At 41.7% G+C, this 23,552-nt stretch overlaps 1 protein-coding gene across 4 annotated transcripts in view; it reads left to right on the forward strand.

Annotated features, from left to right (window-relative positions):
* Positions 1-23,552, forward strand: part of TEDC1 (tubulin epsilon and delta complex 1) — a 70,715-nt gene that overhangs the window by 19,028 nt on the left and 28,135 nt on the right. For all 4 annotated transcript variants that reach the window (XM_021294478.2, XM_065072279.1, XM_065072278.1 and 1 more), the window contains exons 4-5: positions 2,216-2,386; positions 8,101-8,199. In XM_021294478.2, coding sequence (XP_021150153.2) covers positions 2,216-2,386; positions 8,101-8,199 — 270 coding nt within the window. The remainder of the gene's footprint in view (positions 1-2,215; positions 2,387-8,100; positions 8,200-23,552) is intronic.

Raw genomic sequence — 23,552 nt, forward strand, 5'->3', positions numbered from 1 at the left:
ATTTGTGCCGTTCTGAAACCTCTAACCAGGGAGGTTGCACTGTAAATGATAGAAAATGCAGATTTCAGTCTGGGAATCCCAAATCTGTCTTTGGCCTTGTGACTCTCTGGCTGCTTATTTGAAGTGTTTTAATGTTGTTTATACATGTGTTTTTTCTGCTGTAGTCGCTAATATCCAATTGCTTGGCTCATCATGTTTAGGGACGACTTGGTAATCATATCTGTATGGTTTCATAGTCCAGAAACCTCTCCTGGTAGGGGCAAGACCATCTGAACCATGCAGGTTAGGACTGCAGTGCCCTGGGATGCAGTGCCTTTTGATTTGGGGTCAAGGAGCTGAAGGCATCTGAGGAAAAAGAGAAAAGAGCGACAGTGAAATTGGCACAAAGGAGAGACTTTTTTTTTTTTTTTTTTAAGATGAATTTGTGCCTTTAAAAGGAAAAGCCCTTTACCAACCCTGTGCCCCTGTGATTTATAGCATGCATTTATCTGAACTACAGAGCAAAGGGAGAAAACCTGTAATCTTGATACTTTTTGTTATGTGACCAGAACAGCATTTTTGTGCTTATAAGTAATATGAGCACTCATTGTATTAGAGGCCCTGTCAACTGAGGTGATACTTAGGTTAAAACAAGCATTAGGGGGTTGTTTGGTCACGGTTATAGATATACTTCTGCTGAAATCTGAGCTTAAGGGAAGACTAATCTTTCTTTGTTTTACAGTCTGCATTTTTAGTTCAGGATCCAAATTGAAATTACATTCAAGCTTTGCCTGCCAACTGAATCTTTATAAGGTTTTATTGGACATGGAAGTCTGTGAAGCAGGGATGCACATATGTTTAAATACCGTCATGGGCTATGGGTCCAAATATCTGCTTAAGTGTTTTCTTGAAAACAGTCATGTTTAAAGTGGAAATTTAAAAAGCCTACTTGAAAGATATGTCTTGAGAGTCCAACAACTGGAAGATACTTTATTAGCTGGTGAACCCCCATTTTAAATAACCAGGCCTTCACAGTTCTGTGTTATTTCTACTTCTTATGATATGCTGTAGTAAAAAATTTGGAACTATGGATTGTGTTTATTTTATGTACTTTCTATAGACTGGATGAAGTCAGCAGCTCAGCATTAAGTGGTTAAGTTAAGTGGTGTTACTGGCATCAGAAGTAAAACAACCCATGTCTTCCTCCCCTTTTAATTTGCAATCTGCAGGAGTCTTAGCTGAAAACAGAGAGAGAAATCTGGTTGTAAATGTGAATGATCTCTTTGTGCAAGAGGCTGGGGGAAGCAGAATTCCCTTCGTGTTCCTTGGGGCAGAAATAGGACAGAAATGTTGTGCTTGCTTTTTGCCACTGGCCAAGCAGAAATTTCATCCAGAAGATGAAGGTCATTGTTGTGTGTTTTTTGGCGAGTGTGAGGTGTTTTTTTTTTTGTTTGTTTGGTTGTGGTTTTTTTTGTTTGTTTTGTTTTTGTTTGTTTGTTTTGTTTTTTTTTTGTGTGTTTGTGGTGGTTTTTTTTCCTGCAGCAGAAGGGAAGTGGGACAAGATGAACAAAAGGCAACTCTTTGCTTTTCCCTTCTTCCTTCCAAATTAACCCTGAGAAAGACAAAACAAGGCAAGACAGGAGGTGCAACTTTAGCTGGGAGTGCCTCTGTGGACTCCTGGCCAGTGTCAGCTGGATGACTCTTTCTTTTCCTCTGTCCTACAAGAAGGGAGATGCTGGATGGAGAAAAGAAAATAGCTGGATAAGCAGAGGCCCACAGCTTTGTCCCTATATAAGGTATTAATTTACAAAATAGAGTCACCACATAGAGCCTGCAGTGCTTTGGGGATGACACTGGAGGCGCTAAATCTGTTTTTTATGTTCTTTGACTTATTAGAATATAGTAAAAATGTGATTTTTCCCATCTGGGTAACATGCGTGCTGTCTCGGGAACACTGTGTCTTCCTGGGTACAGAAAATGAAATATGGGAGAGGAGACAGCTCACCACGTCATAGCTGAGAAGTGGATATTTATTCTAGACTTTGGTACTTGTTTAGGCTGTTCCCAGTTCTGTATCCTAAAAGATTACAATTTCTCTCTACAGCTGGAACTCGCTTCCTTTTTTTGGGGATTTTTTGCATCTTTGGTTTATTTGTCTTGTGTCTTCTTCACTACTGAATGATTTGGAGGGGTTGAAGCTAACATTAAACATTTTGGTCTTCTCTTCTGCTTTTAGTGTGAAGATGATCTGCCTAACAGCCAGAAAGGTCCGACTGAAATAGCACCTGAGTACGGGCCAGAAGACAGAGTAGATGTTCGCTACCTTCAGTGGTTAAATGGCAGGCTGAGGTTCCAGTGGCGGAGTTTGCATGCTCAGCACCAAGAGCAATGCAAACTTTTGTACAAGGTAAATGATTCTTCTGACTCACTATGGCATTGTTTATTATTTAAAAGCCTTGTCAGCCAGTGCTAAATGTACAAATTATTCTTGTTTGCTGCTTCTGCGTTTTCTGTGGATTAGATTGGGTTACTTTAAATATAAATGTCCCCACCTTTCCCCAGTGGGGCAGAACCGTGAGTGTTTGTAAGGTTTTAATTGTTGTATAAAAGTCTCTCTTGCAGGCTGGCACATTAGTCACTTCTGCAAACATAGGCTGGCTCAATTTTTCTCAGAAAATGCCTGTTAAGGGCAAGATAGAGCATTCTGGTCTCACAGACAGGAAGTAGTGATTCAGAACTGTAAGTTCTTCAGAAATGTGGATTCAAAATATTGAGCATGGATGTTGAAAGCAATAGCAGCAAAATAAAATGCAGTTTCCCTTTCTGAAGAACCAGGGAACATCTTAGCAGAACACAAAATCTACCTGCTTTTAAATTGGGAATCAATGGTGGTCTCTACATTGCTGAGATTCCAGTTCTGTTCCCATTTATGAATGATATTTATATGACTGTCTGAAAATAACAGACATCTGGAAGCTTTATGTCTGTTTAGGATGGAAACAGCCTGCAGTCCTGAAGGTGACAGTGGTGGTGACTGCAGAGACAAATTTAAAAAGAATGGTTCTAAAGATAGTCCTAAAAGTTATTCAGTAATGTTTTCCTTAGGCCCCCTTTCTCTATTCATATCTCTTCAGGTAACTTATACGGAGCCAGTTGGTATTGTACCTAGAACTTTCACAGAAAACCTTTTTGAGACTAAGAACAGTTTTGAGACGTTTCTTCTCAAACAACAACATTTGTCAGAAAATTGTCAGAATCAGAACAAGGGGGTTTTGAATGAAGATGCCTTCTTGGTTTTAATCCTGTGACTGACAGAGCAATGCTGAAAGCTATAATGAGGTTACATTTCGTTCTTTACGTGAATTGATTGCTAGGAAAGATGTCTGATTGACAGCCCTAGGGAAAGATCAGGTGCTGTGTGTGCAGCATCCAAAATAACCTTTTGCTTCTTGTTGCCCACTGATCTGGAAATGAACATAGCAATTCACCTTAAGTGCAGGTGCGGTCATTGGCTTTTGCACCGAAATTACAGACAGGGATGCTATTGGGAGAGGTGGCTTAGTGATGTAAAACTCAAATGAAATGATTGGCATCTTCTCCACCTTGATAAGCTACCTCTATTTAAGATATGCTGATTTTTATAGTAGGTGCGGCAAATACCTCCGTAACTCATCGTCAGTGCTCTGATTTATGTAGTACTTGGCAGTAACAAATCATTAGGCAGCTTCAATACCTCAATGTGCAGTTAATGAGACCAAGGAAGAATTAAGAGCAGGTTGAACCTGGAGCCCTGAGTATGAACAGATACTCTCAGTGGCCCAGATCAGGCACTGAAATGATGAAGAGATGTGCTGCTTGGACAACGTGCTAAACTTGTTGACAGAGAGATGATGACCTCCTGTGGGGATTGTACCTCGAAATAAACTTGGACTTCTTTTCCTCTGTGGCTCTCTGAGGAAAAATGTTTGCTAAAGTTAGGGCTGTTACAGTCAGACAATTATAAGAGGAAAGTTAGTTATGTTGCAGTTCCCTGGACCATGATTTCCAGAGTCTGGAAGAATAATCAGAAGGGAGAATGTTTCTCTGCTCCAGTTTCCCAAAGCTGCCATTACTGCCTTCTCCAGCAGTCATCACTGGACTAAATTACCAGCAATAAGCAGTGCTGGTGATGATTCTTGCAATCAGACTATGTTCTGCAGCATATGTAGTGGGCTGCCATCACGGATGTATACATAGGAGGATAGAATGGAGCCCAGCTCCTCTGTGTGTGATCACACACTGATATTACGCATACTCAAATACATACATGCAACTGTGGGAGTTCTGTTCAAAGCTGTAATAAAGTGCAGTGCTCTGATTTATATTTTAGTCCAAATTAAAAGCAGGAAAATTGAAAGGTAAAATTGACTTTGGAAGGGACTTCATTACAGTGCCACATTAATGTTAACACTTACAGTAACACAAAATATAACATACTTAAACAATATAAGAGCTACATAAACAATAATTGATATTTCCTGACTCTTCATAGAGAAATTGTCTGTGCTACTGCATTACTTTTAAGACTCTTAAACTAGTCTGTGTTAGAAAACTGAGCTGATCCAATATGACCTCTATATGAGCTGCTCCTTTTCTCATATAAACCACAAACACAGTATGCAAAAGGCTAATGAGTGTTATGTTTTTTAATTATGCTGACAGATTTACAGAGGACTTTCTCTACAAAATGATAATTATGGCTTTTACTTGCTCTGTTTAATAACTTAACAGGTTATGTATCTCAACCGTGGAACAGTCTTATTTACTGCTGATCATGAGCTATAATTTTTGCCGAGTAGTGGCGGCACTTCCAGAGATTTCATTCTGTGACTCACACAGGCTCTAAAATACCCTATTGTCTATTTGGGCCTTTCTGAGAAAAACACATCACACTTGGAAAATATGTTCTTATTCAGGAGATGACTGCTTTTCTACTCTGTATTTTTTTTAGCATGGTTATTGCTACTGGAAGTAAGAATTGTACACAGGGGATCCAGTGAGAGGCTCCCAAGATAGTCAAGGACTAGTTAAGGTGGGCATGACCTCCAGTAAGAGGTTGAGGGAGTTGGGCTTGTTTGCTCTGCTGGAGAGGAGGCTGAAGGAGAGGTCACCTGGTGGCTGCCTTCAGCTATTTAATGGGTAGTTACAAGGATGGTAGTTACAAAGATGTATCCATGGTCTTCTCCACAGTTCCAGAAGACAAAGGGAAAGGGGCCACCGATTATAGCTTGGCAGGTTCAGGTGTATTAGTAGAGGTGTCTCTGGGATGATGGGCAGCGTTGGAGCAGGTCACCAGAGATGCTGAATGGTCTCCGTCCTTGGAGGTTTCCAAGGCTCACATAGACAAAACCACAAACTGACGCTGGCGATAGTCCTTGTTAGAGCAGGAGGTAGGAATAAAGACCTCCAAAGCTCTTTTCTGTTTCTACGATTTTTGTGAACAAATTCTGAATTGCTTGAGTGATCAGGGCCATGTACTTTCAGGTTAGAACTAATGACTCCTGTCTTAATAAAATACTCCTGTATTGCCTGAAGAAAGGGTAAGGGAGCAGTGGGAAGGAAATATGAGGGAGCAACACGCAAAAGTAAATGGCTGTTCTTTCTCTAAAGTACACAAATTATAAAGGAAACTGATTGCTGGGGCTCCTATCTACTCTGTCTTGCCCACAGCCACTTCAGGTCAATGGTGTGAAGTTCTGCAGTAACCAGTGCAGGTTACTGGAGAGCGAAACCTCCCTGGAGCTGTTTGTGTGTTGGGAATTGCTTGTTAGGTGGTCTGAGTGGCTGCTCGCTCCTCTTTGCTGGTTCTTCTGAAGAGCTGCTTTGCAGTGCCTCCAGCTCCCAGAAGGCATGTTGAAGCTTACAGTCACACGCGTGTCCTGCTGGAGGAGGAAAGCTTCCTGGGGGAAATCTTAACCTCTCTGTTGCAGAGGAATTTTGCAGCCTAAGGCTACGAGCTGTTGAATAACATCATAATGGCTTCTCAACATAGACAGGTTGGCCTGCTTTGGAAGTGTGATACAGTAATACCGTTATAATTCCCTTGGAATTCCTGGTGGTACATATTTACCTGATATACCTTCAAATGTATGGAAGTGTGAAGGATGAATTACTATTTTAAGGCACGCCTCTTGGTTTCTTCTGTTCTGTTTCTTCCTCTTTCTGTCAAGTGCCAGAGGAATATCTGTCTGTCTGGGTTTTGATCTCTCTTGAATTCATAGGGGAGAGCAGCTGTTTTTAGTTAGGCTTTGAATTACCATTTTGCCTGAAAAAATGTGAATGAGAAGCCTTGCATAGTTTCAGAAAAAGAAGTTAGGAACCTGTATATTTTGAAACTGGCATTGCTTTTTGGGTATGTTATGTGCACTTTGCCACAATCAGCATGTGAAAAGAAATAGGGACAAGAAAAGACAAGGGAGTTTCTGCAAAGCTGATGGATTTCATGTGGGTGTTTTCAGCTGCCCTCCATCCACTAAAAGGCTGGGGCAGAAATTACACCTGAAATAGAGTAGAGTTAGATTGGATTCAGAAGTGAATTTAGTTAAGAAGGTGAACATCTGATTGTGGTCTATGTGTATAGGTTAGTAGGAATAAAATTACATTAACAGGTATTCTTGATGACAGAAGAAGAGCGCAACATAATTGGCATTATCAGATCATGGTAAAATTACTATAATGGTTGTAATATGCTTGGAATCTGTAAGAGCAAGAGTTATATTCTGTCAGTAAGAATGCGAAGCTGCACTGCGAAATCTCCTATGAATGGAGTGGTTTCTTACGCCTCCTCTAAGATAAACAGTAGAAAATAATATGTATTACAGTGGATTGGTCATATCTATATATCTGTTGTAGTAAAAAAGAAAAGGACAAGGAAAAGAAGTCTTGATCGCTGAATAACAGAGGGCAGAGACCGGTGCTTGGTGATTACCTCATTTTCAGTAATTTGTAAGTGAGTTAAACTGCAATTGTTGGATACATCTGCTTCTCGGCATGAAGAATCTACCACGTTACTCTGTAAATTACTACATTGGTTAATTATATCTTTGTCTTGAGAGATTTGGTTTGAAAACCTTTATTTTTTCCTAAAGCTAATTTGCCATTAGATCTCAACAGCTCATTCTTTAATGCAGCAGAAGTTCTTCCTGTTGTGTGAGTGTGTGTGAGCTATGAATAAGCCTCCTTCTCATATTCTCCGTTTCAGTTACAAATACTGAATTATTCCAATGTTGTCTGGTTTCAGAGGGACACCTTATTCCTCTGTTGTGAACAACTTTAGAGTACTTATCTTGGGCTTTAGCCAGTGATGCTGCTGCAGCAACACTCTTCAGAAGAGAGGCTGAAATCCATCCCTGATGCTGGAGGCCCAAAGGTTTGGCAGCCAGAGTTATGCAAGAATGCAGCAGGGAGAGGAGTGGCAAGTAGAAAGGAAGAACATTGTGCGGGGAGGTGCTCTTTTATTTTTAAACCCTCATAGCTCTGTACATGTGACAGATGGTTGTCACCAGAAGTGAGTTTTGGGAAAAGAACGCTAAAATATTCTGAAGTTTCACGGAAGGGTTGATAATTACCTAGTGCCTGTCAACTTTAAAATAGCTGTCAATACCCAAGTGTATGATAAAGTTCATATTAGAATAAAGGAAGAAACGCAGGAAACATTCTCTGTCTTCTGGCAGAAATATTAATGAAATATGAGCGATTGTCTGACAAATGTGCACTGCTATCTTGTTTGGCAGCTGCGGTTATTACAGTAACAAAGGGATCAGCTCTGAATAGGAGGAATTGCTCTTTATAGTTCCCTTGACTAACTTGGGAGGCTTCTTCATTAAGTAATTGATGATACCATCACCAGTGCAGCTGGGACAAGGTCCCAGTAAGTGAAAGCCAACAATATATAGCAGTAAAAAAGAAACTTACTGTAACTACGTAGTGTTTTCCTGAAACTAAAGAAGAAACTAAAAACCACTTGTAACCGCTGGTTCTCATCACCATTCTAATCCATGCAGCAATTAGATGGTAGCTAATGATGTTGTTAATGATCTTGTCCTTGTACTGACTAATACCTTTTAATTTAATCTATTTCAGATCCATTTATTCACTAGTGGCTCTCATATGGACAAGACTCTTGGACATTTTTCTGTCACAGAAACAGATCTCATTAGACAACCGGGGAACTACAAACAGGTAATACTTCTCCTGTAATTCTTGAATGCTTAGTAGGCTTTACACACACATTGTTCAGCAGAAGACTATACTCCTAACATTTTTTAAAATTTTGTTTCCACCAGAAATAAGGGCTTATATATCGAATTGTCAGTTTCTTCACTTGTATTCACCAAATGGTTTCTTCCAGTTTGATAGAACATAGACATAAAGGTGTTAGGCTAAGTTTTGTACAAACTGGTAGACAGGGAGTGGAGAGAAACTTGAATGAAAGTGCCACTGAAGAAAGGGCTTGTAGAATAAAATATGCTTGATCAGTTGACCGACTGTTGTTGTATGCTACCAGTAACCACACCTGGGGCAGGCAGGCAGAGCTTCCGTCTCTGGCCTTGCCTGAGCAGCTTGTCAGTGAGAACATGGAGAGACACGATTTATCTCTCCAGGAAAGCCAAAGCAAACCTGATGCTAGCATTCGTTAGTTCCAGAGATGATACAAGTTGGTTCCCTTTTTGGATGGTAGTAAGAGGCTTTATTTTGAGAAATATTTTTAGAAGCGCAGAGTGATTGAGGTTGGAAGGGACCTCTGGAGGTCACCTAGTCCACTCCCGTGCTCCAAGACTCCACAGCTTCTCCGGGTCACCTGCTCCATGCTCAGTCGTCGTCACAGTAAAGCAGTGTTTCCTTATGTGTCATCATGAAATCATAGAATCATTTTGGTCGGAAGAGACCCTCAAGATTGAGTCCAACCATAACCTAACTCTGGCACTAAACCTTGTCCCTAAGAACCTCATCAACACGTCTTTTAAACACCTCCAAGGATGGTGACTTCCACTTCCCTAGGCAGCCCATTCCAATGCTTGACAACCTTTTCTGTGAAGAAATTTTTTCCAATATCCAATCTGAAGCTGCCCTGGTGCAACTTGAGGCCATTTCCTCTTGTCCTATCACTTGCTACTTGGAAGAAGTGTTCAGCCAGAACCTCCTAGGACAGCATCATTTTTCCTAGGGTGCTGTTTTACACTTAAGTGTGTATTTCTGTTGCTCTCAAATACTCAGTTATCATAGATGTTTCAGTTTATTATTTGAAGTAGTACAATTCACTTGTTTTAATATAATATAATACATTTGTTTTACAAATCAGTTTGTAAAAGTTCATTCTGTGTGAAACTGAAACACGATTGAAACTTTAAGCTCAGCCCTAACAAAATCAATATTTGGCAAATTTCTGCAGACTGTCCATGTCTGTTTACTCAAAATATTCTTTCTGCTGCTGCCTTAAAAACAGAAGTGGGCATTGTAAATACCGCGCACAAAGAAATTCAGATAAGTAGATTTGAGGATTAGAGATAGTCTTATGTTCAAAGACCCTAAAGTAAAGTCCATGTTAGTTAGTCTTTTGTTAGCGAGCATTCCTTGGATGAAAGGTTCGCATCCAGCCTCTTGATAAGGTTCAGCTGTTTTGAACATTTTCCTAGAAAATTACTGTTTTTCTAGAGCAAAGGGCTGAGTCAGCTTGAGATTTCTTTTTCATTTTGGCTTCACAGTCCCCCTCCTATGGTTTGCTTAGCAGCTCAGAGCACACAGCAGCACAGTCCTCTGAAGCCTGCGCTTTGTAGTCTTCCAGAGCTTAGCAAATGTCCAGAAAGGTCTGGTGGGCTGGTACTAGAAACTTCCAAGCTGTGTAGAAGGACTTTACAACTACCTTTTTCTAAAGCCTTACCCTGGATAGGTCACTGATCTGTTACAGTAAAGCATAACGATACTCTAGTAAAGCCTATTTGGCTTTGATTGTGCTGTTAATGAATCATTCCAGGAGCTTTCTTTCTTGCATGGATGTCTGCTTCTTTCTTTCTGGATGTCTGCTTCAGGTGTGCTGTTCAGTGGAGGCTCAGGATAAAATGGAAGGAGTTTTTTGTTTTAAACACTGTGGTCAGGTCAAGTGCTGTAGTTAAGGAAGCTTAGTGGGCAGCTGTGTTCCTTACTTAAAATCTGTGCGGTCTTCGTTGCACCTTTCCCCAGCTTAAACAGCAAATACAAATAGCAAGGGACACCCCTTCAAAACAAGGGTGATCACTGGGAGGGACAGAGGCAGGGGGCAGATCTTTTCTTCAAATAAACTGTGGGTGGCCAGAGGTTCCATCTCCAGTTTCTGGGCTTTAACAGGTGCAATCACAAATAAGCTCCAGTGCATGTGTGTTGGACATTCTTTTGTCACTTGCTGCTTGGACTGGTCCAAAATTGGAATTGTTTGTCAGCCTAATCAGCTGTGAAATTCTTAACCTCTGGAAGCTCTCAAACCTATTCAAGAAAAGGCGTTCCTCTGAGCTGCTCTCTTATGCCTAAAATAAACCGGGAAGAATGCAGGAAATCATCACAACACTTCAGTATATGTATTTTTGAGAAACTTAAAATTCTGATTGCCATAATTTGAGCAATCTTCATAGCTTTTGTCTCCCCTTACCCTTATTTCCAAAAGCAGCTTCAAGAAGTCATATGCTCAGTATGTATGAAGAGCCCAATGTAACAAGGTGGTATGGGCTTGAAAAGGCAAGCCTGTTTCAGTGTCAGTTTTCCAGATGGATATAATATTCAATATGCAAAGTGAGGCTTCTTTGCAAAATACAATAAAAAGCCTCTAATTTTCAAATATCTTGATAAAATTTAAGTAAATTGTGCATATTTGAATAGCTTGGTTTTCAAATATTGGTGCAGATGGCAGCACTCTGCCAAATGTTTTTTCCAAAAACTGTGAAATAATTTTTTCTCTTTAAGTAATGTGACATTTCTGTTAACATTACCTCAAATAACAACCTGCTGCATGGATCAATAAAAAGAGCAAGCATGTCAATATTATGTCTTACTGTAATGCACCCCTGTTGGTGAATGCTGCTATGAATTTCTCCTCGTGTTAGGCACCCTTCAAAGGATGGAAATGCAAGGTGGATCGAAGTGTCAAAAAATTAGCTATCACAGAAATTACATGGGGCTGGTTTTATTGAAGCTGAGAGTTCATTTTCATCAAAAATATCCCATGAGATAAGTTGCTCTGACCTCTAATAAAGTAAGAGATGTTCAGTCTGACAGGAAGAGTGTGATAGGATACAGAGAGCTGTGAAGTCTAACTTCAGTTTATGAAATGGAAAAGTTGCACGTTAATTTGTTTAAAATGTTCTTATCTTGGATTTCTGACTATAAAACTCTTTTACTGCTTTTATGTACAGGGATTTTACTGGACATTATTATTTTTTTATCATCATAAATATCTTTGTCAGATTCATAGCGTTGGAAGTTTTCCAAGTGTAATAGTTTTAATTATGTTTTTCTCTGGTGAGCCATGATTTAAATTCCAGCTTTTCCTGCAGTTTGGCTTGGCTGTGGTTATGTGTGTGTGGCTGTGAGATGCAGTCACGGCTGTGTTTGGTCCTGTGCTGCCCAGGGGTGTCAGTGATGGGAGGGGATGTTATTCAGCTGGTGTTCCACTTCCAGCTGAAGTACATGCGCCGATAGCAGCTCTTGACCTCTACATGTATGTCCTTCCTTTCCCAAGGTTGTCTCATGTCTTTTTGAGCACTCTCTGGCTTGCAGAGTGTTGCAAAAGCGCGCAAAGATGTGGCTGAGGGTAAGCAACACCTGCCCCAAACTTTCCAGGGCACTACGGTCTATCTCTGAGGATGCAGTCACATTCCTTTTGCAACTGTGAGGACGGTGGTTGTGGCAATTGGGTAGCTTTTCATCGTTGTGAGCATAATATAATGCTATTCTTGTCTGTGAAGCCCATTTGCCTTAATTCTATGTTGCAGTGTCAACAGTTCTGATGTTTTACCTTGAGCCTGAAAAAATCTATGTTGCACTTCAGAGTCATTAAATTAACTTTCTCATCAAATTGTTACCATATAGAGATCAATGAACTTTGAAGCAAAGCAGTCTAATCCTTTAGCTTCTTGTGTGTCTTCATATACTGCTTTATATATGGAATTTAATCTTGCTGCTTTTGTGATTAGCAGAGATTAAAAGTTGTAGTTGGAACTCAGGTCATTGGTACAATTCTGGCAGTGCTGGAGTGATCATTGTAATTGTGATGAGTGAAGATGACACCTCTAAATGCTAGTAGATCGATTTCCTGACTGTGACAGCAAATAAATAATGCAGCTGTCTGCCAGATGGACATGCAGAGAAATTCATAAAACTTTGGTGTGAATAGCTAATAATTTTATTTCAGAATTTTGTGAAAAATATTTATTTGGTTTAAGGAACTAAGGTCCTTGGTAGCAAGTAAACAGGAGCAAGCAAATGGTCTGACCTTACATAAAAAATGTATGGGCAGTTCCATGCCCATAAAAATTTAGGGGAGGTTTAGCTCTCTGAGCAGCAGGGACTGGGTGGGATGGTATGGGCATAGCATAGATCTGCTCTCTGGACTGTTCATGTCTTGGGGAAAGAAGCCAATGTATAGTGTGTGTATTGCTTCCTTCAGTCAGATGGGACTTCATAATTTGTTATTGGGACATTTAAAGGGGAAATTATCAAGTTGTAAGATAAGTTGATTTTTGGACCCTAAATCTTGTGGCACTTTCCATTTAAAACATCTGTCCCAGATGGCTCTTACAGATGGGTGACACAACAGGTTTATTCTCTGTGAGTAATAGCCCAAGGTTTGAATTAATGCAAAGCGCTAGAGAGCTCGTGTTCTTTTCAGACCAAGTACACTCAGACTGGGAGCTTTTGGAACTGATAGGCTTTGAATTTTAAAAACGTTAAACATGCATTTACTAGTTACCTAGCATGAAATTTGAGTCTTCAGTTTGTATCATGTGCATGCACATGTGGGCTTATGCACTTCTTGCATAAAGTCCTGATCTGCTGAAGTATTTTACCTGCACAGGCATGTTAAATGGTAAGATTGACCCGTGTATCCAGTGCACAAAGACCATGGGAGAGTTTTTGGTCTGTTTTGGTCCATACCACCTCTTGGAACATACGTGGAGGCAGAGCAGCAAAACCGAAGTCTGTTATCTAACATGTTACTCAGCTGGTTACTGAATAATTGCCATGGTATTGCATTCTCTCCAGAAATGGATCTGAAGTTGCTGACCATCTTGGATAAAAATGAAATAACTATGGCAGGATAGTTCCAGCTGCTGTGTGCCGGGCTGTATTTGGTGTCCTTGTGCTGGTTGTTTGGGACTTCATGTAATGCTCTGGGTGGTGACAGACACTGCAGGCAGGTGCTAAATGAAAATAAACAGTTAAAACTCTGCTGCTATGCTTGACACTATCACCTTACTGATTTGATGCAGACCTGTGTCAGTATGTAGTATTTCTGTAATCAACCCTGTTATGGTCTTGTATGGCAGGGTGAAGGGTATGTAGCCTTATTTGAATTTCAAAGAGTCTGCTAGAGGACCATCTGATATTTTATGATGCCCTTCCATCTGTTGTACAAGAAGCAGTTGAACCAGCACATTCCTCAGAGTGTAGGTACCAATGGAAAAAGAAATCACATTCCTGCTATAGTCCATGATGCTGCTGTGGAGAAGATTAATTCAGGAAGCAAAGGCTTGTACTTCATGCAAATTCCACAAAAAAAGGTTCGTTCTTTTCTGAAAAAAAAAAACCTTGAGCTTCAAGGGCAAGCTGCCTTCGTTGGTATAAATTGTCGTAGATTCATTATTTTCTGTGATGCTCTGGCAAATAATTCTGTTTGATCTGGCCCTCAGCTTTTTTTATGCTCGTTGCTTCATTCCCTTGGTAAAAGCCATGGTGCTGTCATTTCTATCATGGAACAGGATCATTATTTCATGTGGTAACTACCATTCTAATTAAGGACTGCTTTGCCTATTTGTCATAATGATTCAGTTTATTTAAAGGAAAAAATGCTTCACATTTCTCAAGTGGACCCTGCATGAAAGCCAATACAACATAAAGTTAAAGACTAATTGCAGCGGGGCTTGTGAGTATTGTGAAAACATGGGATTTTTTGTTTTGGTGGTGTTTTTTGGTTTTCCTGTGCATGTTTTCTCTGAAATCCCTCCTTGGCCAGCCTAGACGCCACAGAACTCTTCATGGAGATTAACTTTACTAGGCGTTACACCAGGTTTGTGTGAACTTATTGTAGGAAGATTGTAGTGTGGACCAGTTTTCCAGGTGGGGAGGGACTGTGTTGCTGTCAATGAGATTGGAAAGGTGGAGATCAATCTTCCCCAAAGGAATATGAAGGTCTGTCACACAGATCTTGGAGCAATAGGACAGAAGAGACAGTCCAAGCTCCAAAAGATCTAAACTCAATGAGACTTTAGACTTACTCTACATAGTGCCAGAGTAAACTTAGGTTTGAATCAGTAGTGACTCCTGATGGTTTTCTAAATGTAGTTACAGGGCTTCAGGTGACCAGAATCTTTAGATTCTGGCATTGTTGAATTTTCAGAACAGCAAGTAAGCTGATAGATTCTGTGGCAAGAACAATTGTTTTATTTTCCCTTTACAGAACTTCTGTAAAGGTACAAGTTTTTCTAAGTCAATGCATCAAAAATTTCACCTGTTTTGAAGCAAGTTTGTCTTTCATTGATGATTGCTGCTAAGTGCATCTTAAGAAAGTTTTTTTAATGATGACGTCAGAAGTTCTAGAACTGCTGACCTTTAATAAATTTCAGTTTGCCAATGAATTAATTGTATGTTATACTCATGGACACATGTTTTGAAAAGGTCAATTATGACAAGTTTTTTGAATTTGCATAATTATGCTCGCAACAGCACTTTGAATAAAAATACCAAAAGCTTTGCCCTTTTAGAGTATTCAGATTTTTCTCTCTTCCTGTCTTTAACATGCTTTTACTGAACCATTCCAAGGTTGAAGAGCACAGGGAATGGAGCTGCAGGCCAGGAGCAGAGCAGAGGGGCAGAATGGACAGCGAGGAGCCTCTGTGCTCTGGCTCTTCTTCAGTGAAGTCAGGAGCTGGAGTTTTATCCTGGAGAGCTGCAATGTTCCTCCGCCTTTGCGTTCTTAAGTCCCCTGCGGCAAATTACTTAAACTAGACTTGCCATGCTGGGCTGCTGCTGAGTTCTGCATCCAATTTGATGCTCAGGATTCTGATCTGTGGAACTGCTGAGTGTTCCTGGCTGCTACTGCACTTGGCGGGACGTTTGCTTGGAGCCCCTCAAGGGTTTCAGTGGTGCAGGCAGCATCATCTGGGAATGTCAGACGTAACCCCGATGGTGCAGCAGGTCCCTGCAGCATGCTGCTCTGCTGAAGGGTTAGCCTGGGTCCCAGAGCTGCTAGAATGGTGTGTGTTAATGCAACCTGCATCACCTACCTGGTTTCTTCCACTGGAGCTGACCTAAAGCATCTCTACAAGTTGTTGAGTTGTGCTGAGTAGATAGATCCATGAAGTAATTTTTAAATTTTCTGAAAATCGCATCTCAGAAGTCTCAGTTAAGGCATCAAAAATGAAAAATGGAAGTGTTTTACTTTCATCTCTTTGCTTTAATTTCCCATTTGTAAAATGACAATAATACTATCATCTCTTCTCACATGGGTCATTAGGAAAGATAACTTGTTTATGTGGAAGATAAAAATTCTGTCTTCGGAATGGGATTTGAATGACGTATGGCAAATAAGTCCATGGCTTCCCTCTGAAGAACAGGCAGAATAATATGCAATTTAAAAATAAAAGGAATAGCTTGTGGAGTGAGCATCAGCCATTCTGGGCCCTTGGTGAGACAGATTATGAAGAGAAATATTTTTGTCACATAATTCTAGACCTTATGCATATGGGATGGTCAAATCTGGTGTTGTTTAGGCAGCTCGAATTCTGGCCCTTTAAAACTTGGAATGCTTCAGTTTCCAACCTTAGTAGTTATCTTGCTGGACTGTGCACTAAAAGTGTAAAACATACTTACTGCCATGTGCTCTGAACAACACTGCCAGTCAAAGCCAGTGCTTTTTTTCCCCTGTTAAATTACTTAATGTTTCGTGTTTTTGTTTCAGCCACAGTTACTTTAGACATTTTACATGCATGGTAGTCAGATTGGTGAGAACTAACATGGGAGCTGACATATTAATATTGCAAAGGAGAGCAGATCTGATAACATACTGAATTATATATGGACCTCCAGCACCTAAATGCAGGAGGCCTGGAGGCTCACGCAAGAAAGCTCGAGGGAGCTGAATGATCCAGAGCACTTGATTTTTTTTTTTTTATGGTGTTTGTTCAAATAAGAAAGAGTGGAAGCTGTACAGATGGATTTGGTCTGAAGGTCACCTGTGGGCTCAAAGGAAATGCAGCCTCTGTGCTGTACAGATGTGTGATGAGCAAGGTCAGGAGCACAGCAGCGCCTGCTCTGAGCTGGGTTTGGGACCCTGGCCGAGAGCCCTGCCCTAGACCGCACCTTTCCCCTGATATATGTAAGCTGAACCGATGGAGCAAGAGCTGGCGTTAAACACTCATGGGATTTGTTGGTTGAAAGCTTTATTTTTTTTCTCTCTAGGTATCTCTAGTTTGGTGTTTTGGTGGTGCAGTGTCAGGAGTAGAGTGTGTTCTGCGGGGCCGTGCACAGTGAAATCTGCTACCCTGTGATGGCCAGAGTTTGAGCCTGCAGGGAGGATGAGCTGTACCAGGAAAGCCGCATTTTCCTTGTGGGTGAGGGTGTTCGCATAATACATTAAAGCATTTTGGTCCTTTTAGTAGGACTGCCTAGATCACCTTTAAAATCCTGAATACTTACTACTTATTGTTGTTTTTCTGGGAGAAGGCTCGGTTGGTTTGAAGCTGGGTACGTTGAAGGTTACTGAAATTTGAAAAAGCTGTTGTATTTTGTTTCCTCTGTCTGTGTTACATGGGAACCCCTCCTTAAAATTACTGCAGCAGCAGTGAATACTCTCTTACAAATGGGGTGATTTGGTTGTTATGTGTTCTGTGTAGAGTAGGAGAGTGGCTACTGTGAAAACAACTTAAAAATGAAATCAAAAAACCTCACAGTGGTTCAGATATCTTTTTTCCTTCTCATGTTTCATCGCAAGGAAAGAATAAGCACTAAGAAAGCAAAGGAACTGTCAGCGACAGCATGTGCTGCCCACCCTGTGCTGCGTGGCAGAAACAAAGAATTTTATTTCTGCCTCTTTTTTAATGATTCACTCTACAGAGGGAGTGGGTAGCTGGCATGTCATTTTCCTTCCAAAATACTGTAGGCAATTGGTTTTCAGTTCATTTGATGACATTTATCACATAAAACTTGGTTTGCTGTAGTAGTTATTAAAACCTGTTGACAACAGTGGGTCAGGTACTCATTTGCAAAAATGAGACAGAGCAGCTGCAACTCTTGCCAGCCGTGTAAAATCAGAAAGAGTTAAAGAGGTCGAATGACTTCAAAGCTGCTTTTAGACAGTGTCTACTTGTAGCTGGGTTCCTGATCCTTCTTAAGAAAGTGAAAGGCTCTGGCCAGCTGGGCATGGTAGAGGCAAGAGCAATCAATTTGTTCAAGATAATGTACATTGATATTTCTAAGGCAGATTCAAGTCAATTTTAGAAGGGATGACTCTGGAAAAAAAAAGTTAAATATAAACAACTTGCCTCTGGATGCTTTGTATGGTCTCCTGTCGTGGCAGACAGCAGACCAGTTACCTTGGGTGAGGAATTCCTCTCCTGACTTCCCTGGTTGTCCCTGTTGTGCTGCTTCTGGAGGTTTTACCCCGCTCCAGAAGCAGTGGGGCTTGATTCCAGATCCTGTCTGGAAGATGGGCAAGGATTATCCAGAGCCAGGAAGCAGCTGGAGGTCAGGGTGGAAGTTTGGGGTTGGTGACAGGAGAAGGGATCAATGGGTACACATGGGAGAGTTAATTTAGGGAGGTCGGAGAGGCTAGAAATGTATGGAGTGACTGTTCCTCATGCTGTAGGAAGAAAGAAGCAAGCCTCTGCGGGAGCTAACCTGCTTTAAATCTCAAAGAATGAATATGATCAAAACAATCTTCTCTTGTTTCTCCTTCCCTGCAACTGTTGGTGGTATCAGATGGTTTTCTGCTCGTCTGCTGCCTGCTGTTACCAGCTGATTCGGTTCTGTCTGCTCTGGGACAGGCACTTTCCACCCCACAGCCCCCTCAGATCCTGCTGGTAGTTCCTATTCAAAGCAGTGTGGAATATCCCTTCCCAGAAAGAGACAGGGACAAGGACTGAAAGAGCTTTGAGAAAGGCAGAGGGACAGAGCATGTGCCGGTGCTTGTGTATCACTCAAGGAAAATCCCTACATCCTTGTAGCTGAGTTGGTTAGAGATAGAGTGGGTGAGTGATAATGTGAGTGAATAATGGTTTGGGACACTGAACTCAAGTTGGTGTCTGATTGTTAGTGGCATCCCTCTGGGCTCAGCTTTTTGGCCAGTACTGTTTAATGTCTTATCCCTGACGTGAATGCTGGGATGGCGCACAGCACCAGCCAGCGTGTAGGCAGTACCAACCTGGGCATTGCAGCGAAGGTGCTGGAGGGCAGTGCTGCCATGCAGGGGGACCGAGCCAGGCTGGAGAAATGAGCTGAGAGGAGCCTCTGGAAGCTCAGTGAGGGCTGGTGCAAAGACTTGTGTCTGGGATGGAGTAACCCCTTGCAATGGAACAGGCTGGGAGCTGACTGCTTAAGAAGGAGCTTTGCAAAAAAACCCCACAAACCAAACCCAATGCCTGGGGATCCAGGTGGAGCCAGCTGTGCACCCAGGCAACAAAGCTGACTGCATCCTGGGCTGTGTTAGCAGGAATGCAGCTGGCGGGGCGAAGGGGGATCCTGTCCTTCTGCCCCACGCTTGTGAGGCTGAGTGGTAGGTGTCTGGTTTGGGGTCCCCAGCACAAGGACAGTGGCACACAGGAGCACGTCCAGTAAGGCCACTGAGGTGGCTGGGGCTAGAGCGTGGGCCAGGCTCTTCTTAGAGGTACACTGGGACAACAGACAACAGATGCGAGATGGAGCATGAGAAATTCTAGCCAGATATAAGGGGAAAAAATTGCCATGAGGGTGGTCAAACTCTGGAACCAGATCCTGGAGGAGTGATATCTCAGTTGTTGATGTTCAGGACTTGCTGGACAGAGCCCTGAGCACCTTTCTTTCAACAGGAGATTGGACTAGAGACCTCCGGAGGCCCCTTCCCGCTAACGTGGTTCTGCTGGGTGGCTCATGGTGTTGGCATGAGACCAGCTTCTTCAGCTGACAAGCACTAGCTCGTCGTGAATCATTTAGTTGTTGAACCCTGTACTGTACCTGATTTCACTTTACCAGTGCCCCTTCTTGGGAAGGATGCTTTATTTTTTTATTACTCCAGACAGTTTTAGTGCTAAAATATTTCTTTAGATATTTTTTAAGCAAGGTGGCCTCTGGCTGCAATTAGTGTCCCATTGGAAGAACTGGCAGCATTATATAGCAACACTAAAGCAAATCATTCTACCTCATGGCATTATTACCTTGATCTGAAAATTTCCCCAGGCTGCAATTTGTCACTAATATTGCTTTCAGCTAAACTTATCCATACAAAAAAAAAGGAGTTAATAGAGCTGCAGTTCTGGAGTTGCCATCACCATTTTTTGGGGATGAGTTATTACTTAGTACATTTTATTGACCAAGCACGTGGAGTTCTTGGTCCTTGAAAAACGATGCAGTGGTTCATCACAGACTCCATAAATTGTTGGACTGTGTACTGGCAATATCTTCATCTCCCCCACCACAAGCAAGGAAGGTATCTCTGAAACACAGTAGATAGGTACTGCACTGAAGTAGGAACTGCGCTATGTGGCTTGACTGATTCGAACACTTAGTTGTGATTGCCAGTGACAGAAAAACTGCTAGGATGATACTGAGTTTCACTGCTGCTTTTGCTTGTTTTATGCCGCGCTCAACATAATTTGAATGCTGTGACAGTGACAATGACAGTGACATACTATAATATAATTCCACCTGAGATGATGCAGCTGGAATTAATAAGCCAGAGAGAGAAGGCTGAGGTGCTTTGTCATCAGTTGGCACTGGATCATTTTTTTTAGTGGAAGTGCTGTAACAAACCCAGTGATGGGAGCAGGCGGCCCCAGCTCGGGTGGTGCTTTGGGCTGGTGCAGAGAGGCCAGGCAGGCTGTCTCTTGCTACAGAAAACTTTGTACCAGCATCATATCTGTTGTCTGTAAGCTGAATGATGACATTTTCATTTATCAGCTGGGTCAGCTGAGGCTGATATGCAGCGCCATGTGTGGTGCGAGATGTGTCTTGTCTCCGTGTTCATATCAAAATACTCTGGTCGTGCTGCCTCTTCACCCTCAGAGTGAGAGTTGTTACTTGCTGCCGTTCTTTGGTGATGGAGTCTGAAAGGGTCTCACTGGTCCAGCCTAGTGGATCTTAATTGGCATGTTGGGCCCTGAAGGAACAAATTGTATCTCCCAAAACAATCTGAAGGTGCGGAGCTTTAAAACTCATAACCTGTCTTTGGAATTGTGGCTTGAAGCTAACAGTAGCCACTAGAGAGTGCACAGCATCTTTGCTTGTGGAGTCATTACTGTTTGTTTTCATCCAAAAGAGAAACCAGTGATCAGATTCTAACAGAAAAGGGGCTTGAAGCTCGTGCCAAAATCTGGCTGTTGATGAAGGCTGATCCTGAAGTGCCCCAGAGCTGTGATGTTCTTGTGATCCCTCACTGGGACCTCTTTAGTCCCGCATTTACTGCTGCATCAAAAAGACACTTAAGCCATCCAGAAAGTCAAGCAGAACAGGATCACTGCATTCTCCAGCCTCATGCTAGTTAAGGAAACAAACCCCGGTTAAATTCATATGTTGTAATGGCTTTGGTCACAACTGAACTGTTTCTGGAAAGCTGAACTGAAATCTGCTTTTAAAGGTGAGAATGCAGCTCAGATTGGGAGGAGACTGGTAAAGGTTTTTTTTTAATAGCCTTGTAAAATTAAACTCTGTGTGCAATTGGCCCATAATGTTAACTCAGCTCCACTGGCAGGTATTTTTGTTTTGCTTTGTTTCAATAGTGAAGAAAATAGATGTATAAAATCAGCTGTTACTCATGCTTTGCAAGTGGTCTCAGATTTGTGGTTGTTTTTAAATATGTTTGTCGCTTAATTTAAAGGAGTGTGTTAAGAGACTAGCAGGGGAAATTAATTCACGTAAGAGAGACTGTAGCAGCCTTTAAATTAGTAGTTTCTCTAGTCAATAATGTGTGTTTTTAAATGTGTGAAAATACCTGTGTGCAGTGATAGGCTATGATGGCTTGTCAAAGAAGAGCTAGGCTGGGAGAAACTGTATTCATATCAAGTTGGCACTCTTTGACTAATCTGCATATTGAATAACTTCTTAAATTCATTGTTTAACGTTAACATCTGTGATAATTCTGTGTGCTGCTGGAACTCCAATGGTGGAAGCTGTTCTTTGTGTTTCTTTTTATGTCTTTGGGTGAGAGCTAGATTTTGTTTAACACTTAACATTTTTTTTAGTGCTTAGAGGCTGTGTTTCTGTTGCGGTGGATGCTGTACAAGCCAGCCTTAGTAATGGTGAACATCTGATGGCGCCCTGGGGGTGCAGGTGAAGCTCCGCAGCTCTGTCCCTGACGAGCTGTCCCTTGAAGCAGAACTGGATGTCACTGCTCATCCAGCCTGGTCCTTGCAGGCCAGTAGGTGAAGCAGGTGACAGGGAGGTGTCTGGCACCTGTGGGATGGTCTGCACAAGAAACATCGTGAACTTGAACCTCCCAGCCCCTCTTCTCTCACAGAGCAGATGGGGAGGGAATAGGAGGCGTGGGAGCCTTTTGTGGCCTCTGGGGCTGGCAGCCCATGGTGTGCTCGGCTGAGAAGAGATGAACCTGTACAGAAAAGCCCCACAGGAGGGCAAGACATCGCTTGTGCACAGCTGTGCTACATAGCCCTGTATTTTGAAGAGAAAATATTAAAGCTCAAAGGAAGGAAAAAAGCCAACCTCTTGACTTCGTAGGTGTTTGCAATACAGGCTGTTTTTTTCTTTTTTTAAAAAAAGCATTTATTTGGCTTTGTACAAGGATACAGGTTTTGTCTGTTCACTGCCAAATGCAGGATAAGGATGTCAGGGAAGGACACAGTAGGTGGATATAATAAGCTGGTGGCAAGAATGGATGTGATAATCAAAGAGGGAGGGTAAAGCCTGAAGAGTTAGTTCCCCTGCTGAAGTTAGCACTCATCACACACACACACACACACACACGCACACACACACACACACACACACACACACACACACACACACACACACACACACACACAGGAAATGCTCCTTCTATGACTAACACTTTTTCATGGTGTAGTAATGTCCAGTGTGGAAACACAGAAACCAGGATGTTGGAACTGTTCAGAAGTGTGGTATCAGCTCTGAATTCAGATGAGTTTAAAAAGCAAATTAGAAATTGCTTGTTCCTGTTGATTTATATATGCATTTTTGTAGTCTGCTGAAAATATACAAAAATAAGTGAGTATGTAGGGAGTAAGAAAAAAAAACTGACTATGGATAGTGCTTTGTTCTGTGTACAGAAACATTCTGAATAAAACAGATGAATAATGGTCTTTTTTTGACATCAGCTACATGGGGGTTCTGGTTGGCAGTACAGTATGAACAGCTGTCAGGCAGTACTGTGTACAATTTAGTGCTTTCCTTTGAAATAATTTGGATGATATTTCACTAAAGTAAACTGTGATTTTTTGGTACCTACTGGATGTGCTTTAGCTGAGCATATATTCAGGTGAAGGTACTTAGTGCTGCCTGAAAATTTGGCTCTTGAGGTGTGTCAAGTTAGGCACCCTAAATTAGTGGTACCCTTGGGCAAGAAAATGTACCTTTTCTATTCTCATTCATCTTCATCTTGGCTCTTCAAGTATAAAATTTGCACTTCAGTCTTCTTTTTCCTGATCTCTTTTTCCTGTTTTAATATGTGCCATTTCCACAGAGAAGAATGCCAAGTGGTCCATTCGTTGACCTGTTCCTCTGCAAGTGAATGTCATCGCTATTACATCCCAGTTCATTGCTCATCAATGTGAAAGCCGTAGTACAGTTTTTATGTGCCAAATGCCTCATTTTGTTTGCTTTAGATTCCATTTTCTTTCAGTTTCATTTTAAACAGCTGTTTTCTAAATCCCTCCACAAATAGCAATTATGTTTTATAATTATGATCTTTGTCACTTAAGTTTTTAACTAGTGGTTTGATTCCCTGCTCTCAGCAATGTGAAGCTGAGACAGCTCAACTGAAGTTCCAGTTGCAGTGGTATAGAACTGGTGTCGGCGAGTGGAAAAATCGTATTTCTTGTTCTAGGTGTAGGAGTTAACGCATGTTTCCAAGCATCTGGAGTTGCAGTCGTCCACCCAAGGCTTCTCCACCCTGTGACAGTTGAGCT

This window comes from Columba livia, chromosome 8, assembly GCF_036013475.1.
Source record: "Columba livia isolate bColLiv1 breed racing homer chromosome 8, bColLiv1.pat.W.v2, whole genome shotgun sequence".
In the NCBI taxonomy this organism is placed as follows: Eukaryota; Metazoa; Chordata; class Aves; order Columbiformes; family Columbidae; genus Columba; species Columba livia.